This window comes from Bidens hawaiensis, unplaced genomic scaffold (assembly GCF_021521415.1).
Source record: "Bidens hawaiensis isolate Kalapana, Puna unplaced genomic scaffold, B.hawaiensis_p1.1 tig00001842_1, whole genome shotgun sequence".
NCBI lineage: Eukaryota > Viridiplantae > Streptophyta > Magnoliopsida > Asterales > Asteraceae > Bidens > Bidens hawaiensis.
This window is the reverse complement of record NW_027491102.1, coordinates 2,403,102-2,413,457: the sequence shown is the minus strand read 5'-3', so window position 1 is coordinate 2,413,457 and position 10,356 is coordinate 2,403,102. Positions and strand designations below refer to the sequence as shown.

Sequence of the window (10,356 nt, the reverse complement as noted above, 5' to 3'; positions counted from 1 at the left end):
CTATGAGTAGATATTACAAAAAAAAAATCAAAAACAGAGTACCTCATATATAATGAATTCAAAATACAAAAATAAACACGTGTTACGTGAAACCAAACAAATACAAAGTCGTTTGAGTAGTAGAGTTTAAAATACGCACGAGTTTTGGGTTTTTTGTCACACCCCAACCTACGGCGGAAATGCCAAGGCGTGGACTGATTGTCACAGCTCGCAAGGTTACTATCATGCAAATATTTTAGATTTAAATATCTATTTATTAAATTCAAATAAAATCATTATTCATTACAATAACCAAAGTAAACAAAACATCAAAGAAATCAAAATCATGAAATTCATTGTCTCAACATAAATCCTTCTAGCATAAGTCCTTAAACAATCTTCTAAGTCCACATACTTCACATCAGACGATGACCTGCATATGCGTTGAAAATAATATAGTTTGTCGACATGAGGTTGAGTGAGAAACACACCAGTTCAGTTGTACATACAATATATATATATATAACAAAATATGTAGATGCAACGAGTCATATGAGATTACCAAATCAACCAATGAGCAATTAAAATGAGATGTCGAAAAGCACAAGGTTATAACGACTAGCGTATGATCATACTATTTTATGAGATTATGCTGGACCTCTCCGGATGTGGTTCACAATGAGCACATAAACATATAGCAAGTATGGTATTAGATTAGTTAACACATAAGACAACAGTTGAAGTTTTGTGTATAGATAAATATGAAAATATACTAAGTTACGCATATGTCCCCAAAACATGATAAAACAAGTAAAATGGAGGGGAATGTGGTACTCACCTTAAGGATGAACGAGGATGATCAAGGTAGTGAGAATGAGAGAAGGAATTACACATGAACGTTAAAGCCTATGAGAAAAGGAGAGTAAACGAACTCGCTAAGTTCATGCTTTAACTAGATAATTAATAACAAAGGGATATTATAATAATATTATACTTATGAGAAATTTATTATTGAACTATTATTTTGATTTAAGAAAACATGAAATATTATCTTTAGTTTTAAAAATAAAATTACTTGATTATATATATATATATATTCATTAAAACGTTAGTTTTTAAGTTATAATCTTCTTTATATATTTATGCATCTTTATATATATATATATTATATTATATATATATATGAACGAAAACGTGGATTAACGAGTATTATAAGGTCGGTATTTAGTGAAACAATCTTATTTAATCGTTATTGTTATTATTATAATTAGTTATTAATTAAAATGAATAAGAAAATGATATTTCCAAAAAACACGGGGTGCAGGAGGGTCGAACCCGCGACCTCCGCCCCCATGATCCCATATGTTAACCAGCTGGGCTACCCAGCCATTTGAAACATAACCCGCTTCCAAATAATTAAAAACACGAACTGGTTCTAACCCCGTTTGGCCAAGAACCCTAGAAGTACAGATTTTATCCAATCGCGTATGATTAGTCAAACTAAGTATAGGGCTTTTGATCTATGTGCATACGCGATCAAAACCATGCCATCACTTACCTTGAACGAAGAACAGAAGAGGAAGAATGATGCAAGAACAGGGCCGGCCAAAGAATGCGATGAACGAGTAATTACAGGTCAAATGAATCCAATTAAATAAGGGCAAAAGGTCGGCCAGTAAGTAAGGAACAAATATACTCATTTAATTGTGATATCATGAAGGATCTCGTGATTGATGGGTTAATACGAGTGTTGGTTAGTTAAAATTGAAAAAATGGATCACAAATGATATTATTAACTTGATTAGATTGTCGGTAAGCCGCATTTAACATATGTAAACGGTTTCATGATCACCATATTGTTTGCCACATGATTTACTAGCCAAAATTGATGATTCTTTGATTCGGGTCCAAGAAAAAACCGATTAGCTAAGGATATGGGTAAATGGATTGACCAGATAAGGGAAATGGGTTATAAATATAAAGTTACAACTAGGTCCTTGGAGTTTGAGGTTGGGTATATGTACGAGCCAAACTTATACTTTGAGTGTAACAATAAATATTAAGTAACAATAAATACACTCGATAAATGCGGATATTATTAATGAACGAGCCCGGACCCGTAAATGGGTTGGGTATTGGTTACAAAGTAAATGTGGAAAACCCGTAATGTTACAGTATCCCCTACTTTTGGGAATTTTGTCCTAAAATTAGAGAATCCGTAACAACGAAAAGATGAGGATATTGAGTTTCATCTGGTCCTCACGCTCCCACGTAAACTCGGCGCATTGCTTGGAATTCCAACGAACTTTAACCAAAGGAATGCGGCTTCGCTTAGTAACTTTATCCATATGATCCATAATCTCAACGGGTTGCTCAATGAAATGCATAGTCTCATCGATACTAACTTCATCGAGAGGAATGTGGAGATTGCCCTCGGAAAGACACGTCTTGAGGTTAGAAACATGAAACACCGGGTGAAGATTAGAGAGTTCAGTAGGAAGTTTGAGTCGATACGCAACAGGACCCACTCTATCAATAATCTCAAAAGGACCAACGAAACGAGGAGCTAGTTTTCCTTTCTTTCCAAAATGAACAACTCCCTTCCAAGGGGAAGCTTTGAGTAAAACAAAGTCACCAACACTGAACTCTAGGGGTTTACGTCTCTTATCAGCATAACTCTTCTGACGACTACGAGCAGCAAGGAGATTTTGACGAATTTGAGCAATACGATCAGTCGTTTCTTGGACTAGTTAAGGACCAGTGATTTGAGCTTCACCAACTCCGTTCCAACAGATCGGAGATCGACATTTACGACCATAAAGCAATTGAAAAGGTGCCATACCAAAAATAGAGTGAAAGTTATTATTATAAGAGAACTCGATAAGCAGTAGATGAATATCCCAATTTCCTCCAAAATCGAGGACACGAGAGCAGAGCATATCCTCAAAAGTTAGGATTGTTCGCTCAGATTGACCGTCAGATTGCGAGTGATAAGCAGTACTAAGATCCAATCGAGTACCCAGAGCGGATTGAAGCGACTTCCAAAAACGAGAAGTTAAACGACCATCACGATAAGATATAATAGATAACGGAGTTCCATGATGACAAACAATTTTCTCAACGTAGTTACCCGCCAACTGATCAACAGAATAAGTCTCTTTGATGGGAATGAATAGAGAAGACTTGGTCAGATGATCAACGATTACCCAAATACTATCATCTTGCTTGCGGGTAGAAGGAAGCTTAGTGATAAAATCCATAGCAACACCTTCCCATTCCACCCAGGGACGGTAGGTTGCTCGAGTAAACCAAAAGGTAAATGATGCTAGGCTTTCACTTTGGAACAAGTGAGACATTTAGAAACATACAAAGTGATATCTTTCTTCATACCAGGCCCGCGGGTCGGAGGGAAGCCCCTCATATGCCACCCGCGGTGCATATGGATCACCCGCATAACTTATTAAATAAGGAACAACGCTACGTCCTAGCGTTCACGCGCGGAAACATCCGTGCACCCTCAAAAGTCATCTGCATGGTAGCCTATCTACCCGCTAGGATGACCGGAAAGCAACGCCACAGGACAGCTATAATTAACTAATTACTTTCTAGAAGAATTTCCAAGAACGTTACTTGAAGAATATGTGACCCATCAACCAATGAATAAACGACAGCTGGCCAGATTGTTATAATCGTGCACATGGCCAGGGTTAACTCGTCCTATCATAGAGCGACACGTGTCCAGGTTGTTATGCCCATGCACACGGGACGTATAGCTCAACCTATCATATGAGGGCACGTGTCCAGACGGTTACGATAGATCTTCTAGAATGGGACAGCTGGCCCAATCATATTCCCACACTCTTCGGCTATAAATACTTCACAATCTCCATGAGGTAATTCATTCACTCCCCACCATCTACTTAAATTACTTAAGTACTTTCTCTCCGTCAGAACTATACTTATTCTCACGCCGGAGGGCGGTTACGGGAAGACCCCCCCCTCTTGTCCTTCTCTTAACGAGCTCATGGTTCCTGTTTTGCAGGTTTCTGTCACTAGACTTCTGGAGTTTGCTCTCGTATCGTAGTTGGTTGTTGTTTGTATCCTACCATGTGGACTCATTAGATCCATACCTGTTAAGTGAATTGGATCGGTGATTATTTATTGGCGTCATCCGTCTTGGTGTTAGAACTGCAAGCGTTTTCTGTTGGTTTTTGGTTCGTACGATATGAGTAAACTTCCTCAGGGGCCGATAGGAACTCCTGCACCTGTTTCACGTACTATCGAAACGGAAGCACTTGGAGGTTTTGCTTCAAATGTCTTCGCACGTACCACGACACCTGGAAGTTCTACTCCAGGTGACCTAGGACATGTGACGACACCAGGAGGTCCTACTCCAACGGACCTAGGGCATGTCACGGTGCCAAAAGGTTCCAATCGTGGTAATCTGGGGCGAATCACAAGGGAAACTCGTCGGACGCATACAAAATTAGGTTTAGAAGACGATTCTGACGATTCTGAACCGGCGAGAACTCATCATCGTGGCTCCAAAGCTAGGGGACCCTTGTCTCCCGATGAGTGGTTCCGTATTCAACAAGAGAATATTGTAGCTGAGTATGAGCGTAGAGTACGTGAAGAGCGACTCCATACTCATACTCTGAGTTATGATGAATATCCCAGGAGGTCTCTCTCCCTCCTGCAACAGTGAGGAGGAGCCAGATCCGTCACAGTGTTCAGGCGGAGAGAGACCCTAGAGAAGTTTGTAGAAAGGCATGACCGTCCTCTTATGGTCATGCACGTACCATCTTACTAGGCGAGATGACAGTTATGATTCGTCATATCGTCCAGGTGATATCAGTTACTACAGTGGTGAGAGTAGACTTCATTTGCATGAGGGAACTAGTCATCCGCTGGCGGTCGTTCGCCAAGCGGGTTATCACAGCGACGTGGAGGAGGACTTTACCAAGCCGTATCGTCCTGCGGCCTTAGCTGAAAAAACAAACTTTATTGCACGTATTGCAACTGCTCCATTTCCATTCAATGAGAAAATCCCAACATCCGTAAGGAAATACGTTGGGATAACTGATCCCAGTGACCACTTACTGAACTTTGTGGCGGTAGGAGGAGTCAGCGGTTGGACTCTTCCCTATTGGTGCCACATGTTCGCATTAATATTCACTGGTGCAGCATGGGAGTGGTTTGAGAAACTTCCGGACGGACAAATCAAGAGCTGGGATGACTTTGTAGCCAAACTTTCCAACACTTCAGTCAGTAGAGAAAACACACTCGTGATCCATCCGAAATATTAGACGTGGTTAGGCGGAATAACGAGTCTATTTAGGACTTTATTACCTGTTTTAACAATGAGAGTCTCAACATCAGCGGCGTGAGTTAAGACATGTTGCGGGGAACCTTCCGCAAAAATGTAAAAAGTGATGAGTTGATTTGGACCCTGACTGAAAGGGATGGAATGCCCACGTCTTGGAATGATATTATGTCCGCGGCGAAGCTGTTCGCGAGGACTCAAAAGACTTTGGCAACCAATAGTCAAAAGCAGAATCTGAAGGTCGAATTCCAGACTCCACGGCCGAACAAACAGGAGAAAGGGACGATTTGGTCAAGGCTCCAACCTTCTGCAGAATCATCAAAATAGTTTAATACCAGATCTTTGATTTGCAACAAAAACAAGGCAAATTCTTTAGCGTGGGTCAGCAATAACTGGATCCCACTGTCGAAGACTCCTGCTGAAATCATGAACTTCAGGAAGCCACATCCACTCACAAGGATATCGTTCCTTGATGCTAAGAAACATTGTTCGTTTCATGAAGACATAGGTCATAATACGAACGAATGTATAGCTTTGAAAAATGAAATTGAGGCGGCTATGAAATCAGGAAAACTTGGACATTTGATCAAAGGTGTAAGATAAGGGACTAGTAAAGTACCTGTGCGTGATAACCAGGGCCCGCTCAAGAAACAAGTTAAAGACCTGAACGTCCATAAGATCCAAGGTGGATACAAAGTGGGAGGAAAGAAAAGAGAATTCGATGATGAAGAATGGAAAAATGAACCGATAATCTTCCTGCGGGTCAGAGGAGGACCTTGCAACAAGAACCCTCTGATAATCACTACCCTTGTGGGCCACTATCGTTCTCATTACGTATTTTTTGATACAGTTAGCACATCTGACATAATGTACGAATGGTGCTTTGAGAAATTGCATGAAGATGACAAGGTGAGATTAAAACCGATTCATGCACCTGTGTCGGGGTTCGGAGGTGAAGTGATGCACCCGTGGGGGGTTATATCGTTCCCGGTTACGCTCAGCGATGGGACCCATTCAAGGACTGAGGATGTCGAATTTCTAGTCTTACCGGTAACATCAAAGCATGACATTATCTTGGGTCATGAAGCGATTGGCGATTTTAATGTCCATCCTTATACAGCACCCGACGCGGTGGGAGTCCTGGCTCGCACTGGCATGGCTATTATTCACATTAATGGCCATTACTTCACGGCAGAAAGTTCGAAACCCAGCAAGGTGCCAAAGAAAGTTCGGCGGACCGAGTCTGAAAATAGGTATTAAACAAGAAATTCCAGGATCAAACTGTGACGATCGGGCCGGCTATCTCTGAGATAGTGCGGACATTCTTGAAGCAGTTATTGACAAGGAACATTGACATCTTCGCATGGCAGCCCGCGGACATTAATGGTGTCCCGCGGAGGATTGCAGAACATAAGTTGCGGGTAACCTAGCGTTTATTCCAATAGTTCAGAAGAAGCGTAAGATGGGTCCGGAACAAACCAAAGTAATGAACGAACAAGTTCAAGACCTCTTACGTGTTGGAATCATTCTCCCAATCCAGTATCGACCTGGGTCGCCAATCCATTCATTGTTCCCAAAAGCAATGGGACATAGCGGATGTGCATAGATTTCAAATATTTGAACAAGGTGTGTTCCAAAGACTGTTATCCGTTGCCGGAAATCGATCTCAAAGTTGATGTTGTAGCCCCATTCAAGTAGAAATATTTTCTCGATGCTTACAAGGGTTATCATCAGATCCGTATGGCGACGAGCGATGAGGATAAGACAGCGTTTCGCACATACCAAGGCACATTCTGCTGTAAGATGATGCCCTTTGGCTTGAAAAACGTGGGTGCTACATATCAAAGATTGATGGATGAGGCATTTAAGGAACAAATCGGTCGAAACTTGGAAGTATATATGGATGATCTGGTGATCAAGAGCATCGAGGAAGATCAGATGCTTCGGGATATAGAGGAAACGTTTGAAACACTCAGACAGATCAACATGAAATTGAATCCAGCCAAGTGCGCAGTGGCCCGCATGCCTTCACCTTTTTCCCTCAAGGAAGTACAACACTTAATGGAAGGCTGGTGGCATTGAATAGATTTTTAGCCAACCATGCGGCTTAATTTTATATGTTTGACTCAACCCTGAGAAATTGTCTCAAGAAAGTACACTTTAAATGGACTGCGGAAGCTGAACAAGCATTCCTGGAGGTCAAAAGGTGCTTAATGGAGTTGCCTACCCTAACAGCACCACAGGCGGGAGAACCTCTGACACTGTATTTGTCAGCAACAGATATCGCCATTGGGTCGTACTACTGACGGACAGGAAGAACGTCCAAACTCCAATTTATTATGTCAGTAGGACGTTGACCGGGCCGGAAACCAGATACTCAATGCTTGAAAAACTTGTTCTGGCGCTAGTCTATGCTGCCAGGCACCTTCGCAGATACTTCCAAGGTCATCCCATAAATGTGCTGACAGGATATAAACTCAAAATTGTGTTAAGCAAGCCAGAATTGTCTAGGCGATTGGCGAAATGGGCAATCAAACTGGGGGAGCATGCAATTGAATATAAACCCCGACCAGTAATCAAAGGGCAAGTGCTGGCGGATTTTGTCACTGAAGTTCCGCAACACAAAGAAAAATATTGCTTGGTTGAGCAGCAACCCCAAGTGCCTCCGGAACAAGGACAAGTTTGGTCATTGTTCACTGATGTAGATTCCTGCAGTGAGGGATCTGGCGCAGGTCTTAAGCTAGTCAACCCAGAAGGTCATGAGTTTACTTACGCTATCAAGTTAGACTTTAAAAGTACTAACAATGAGGCGGAGTATGAAGCCTTTCTGGCAGGCTTACGAATAGCCAAGAAACTTGGGGTGAGGCACTTAGAAGCGCGGGTGGATTCTATGCTGATCGCGAGACAAATTAATGGAACTTATGAAGCAAAAATGATGTAATGGCTTCATACTTGTCACAAGCAAAGGACTTGATCCTCCAATTCTCTTCATGCAAAGTAATTCATATCAAAAGAAGCGAGAACAAGTCAGTGGATTCCCTTAGCAAGTTGGCTTCAACAAACTTTGAGCACTTGGCTAAGGACATTTGTGTTGTGATCCTAGATCACCCGTCCGTCCCTCAGAATCAAGTCCTAGTAATTCAGACAGGAGTAGAATCATGGATGACGCCAAGGGCCTGAACTACCAAATGCAAGAGGGCATCTTGTACAGACGATCCTTCCTCGGCCCTCTTTTGAGATGTGTGGACGCCGAGGACGCGAATTACTTGATTAGGGAGGTTCATGAATGCATTTGTGGTCTTCACGCGGGCCCGAGAATGGTCGTAGCATAACTCATGAACGCCGGGTACTACTGGCCGGGAATGCATATAGACGTTGTACAAGAAATCAGGAAATGTGACTCTTGTCAACGTCATGCTCCCAATATGTTGCGACCGAAGAATGAACTTGTACCAGTAACTTCCGCTTGGCCGTTCCAAAAATGGACTGTTGACATTTTCGGGACCTTTCCGAGAAGCCCCAGGACGGGTTAAATTCATAATTGTGGCCATTGATTACTTTACCATGTGGGTGGAGGTCAAATCAGTCGCATCCATTACGGCTTAAAGCATCAAGAAATTCCTTTGGGAATTTATAATTTGTCGATTTGGTCTTCCGCTAGAACTTGTGAGTGACAATGGGACCCAATTTGCGGATAGCAGACTACAAGAGTGGCTGAAAGAGCTTCATGTCACCCAAATTTTCACATCTGTAGCCCATCCGCAAGCCAATGGTCAGGTCGAATGGACCAACCGAACTATCAAAGAAGGGATTAAAGCAAGGTTAGGCACTAAACGAACAGGCTGGTTCGATGAATTACCCCATGTACTTTGGGACTTTCGCACTCAGAATAATTCAAGTAACTCTAAAACGCCGTTCAGTTTAACCTATGGCACTGAAGCCATGATCCCGGCTGAAATCGGGGTTCCATCTGCAAGAACTTTGATGATCGATGATAATGACAAAGAGTTGCGAATGAACCCCAACCTCCTTGAAGAAAGGAGGTAGTTGGCACTGATCCACGAGTATACTACCAACGTCAACAGGACGCGGGTCCAAAAGTGTACTTTTGATGCGGGAGACTTCGTCTTCCGCAATAATGAGGCGTCTAGCCAAGAACCTCCGGGCAAATTGGCCCCAACTTGGGAAGGCCCTACAAGATTAAAGAAGTAATGTCCAAGGGTGATTACAAGTTAGAGAAGTTGGACGGAACTGAGGTCCCCAGAACATGAAATGTGGCACAGTTAACGAAGTGTTACATTTAATGAGACTTATTATTTGCCTTTTATTTTGGCATACGTGCCTAATAGACTAGTAGAATGACAGCTAATGTCTTAGCTTGTAATTCAGTTTGGATTACGCCTTTTTTATGGAAAGTTTTATTACGTCTACATTTTTAGTTTTATGTAATGTACATTTTATGGTCCGCATATTGAATGTGACGTGTGTGATCCTACAACTGGACATCACGTAATCCTTTATTGACATATAAGAAGATCCTACAACTACTTATATTATGAAGAATAAGACAAAGTATATCGGATGAAACAAACTTCTTATTTATGCTCAAATGGGATTACAAGATTTTAATAAGGAATAAAGGAAGACGAATATATGAAGATTACAAAAAGTTATAATTACAATGCTGCATCTTCGTCTTCCGTGTCTCCTTGATCATCATCGTCAGTAGTAAGGAGGGCCTTCAATTGGTCAACACCATCCTCTTTCTCTGAAAGCGCGGTTATTTGACCTTTGATAGCAAACTTCAAGTTATTGAATGTCTTTGTCTTCTCAGTAAGAAGCTTGGCGGTTTCCGGGCCATGCAAGGCAAATTCCTCGAGAGGTCTTTTCTCTTCTGCAAATGAAAGACCTTCCTGAAAATCTGTCTGACGACCAGCCTGAGAAGAGGCGAGTAATAGCGTTGCGAGACAATTCCCAAGCTCGTCTCCCTCCCGGATGTGGGCAATAACCTAATAAAACAGATGATATAAATAAGTGCCCAAGATATAATTATT

The 10,356-nt window shown here is 41.9% G+C and overlaps 1 protein-coding gene across 1 annotated transcript; it reads left to right on the top strand.

Moving 5' to 3' along the window:
• Positions 1 to 7,682: 7,682 nt before the first annotated feature.
• LOC143598076 (uncharacterized) lies at positions 7,683 to 8,243 on the top strand. Its single transcript, XM_077076396.1, has one exon. The coding sequence runs from the start codon at positions 7,683 to 7,685 to the stop codon at positions 8,241 to 8,243; it is 561 nt and encodes a 186-aa protein (XP_076932511.1).
• The last annotated feature ends 2,113 nt before the right edge of the window (positions 8,244 to 10,356 follow it).

Excerpts from the sequence above, each read along its gene's own strand:
- LOC143598076 (XM_077076396.1), top strand. The coding sequence starts at position 7,683 with ATGCTTGAAAAACTTGTTCTGGCGCTAGTCTATGCTGCCAGGCACCTT.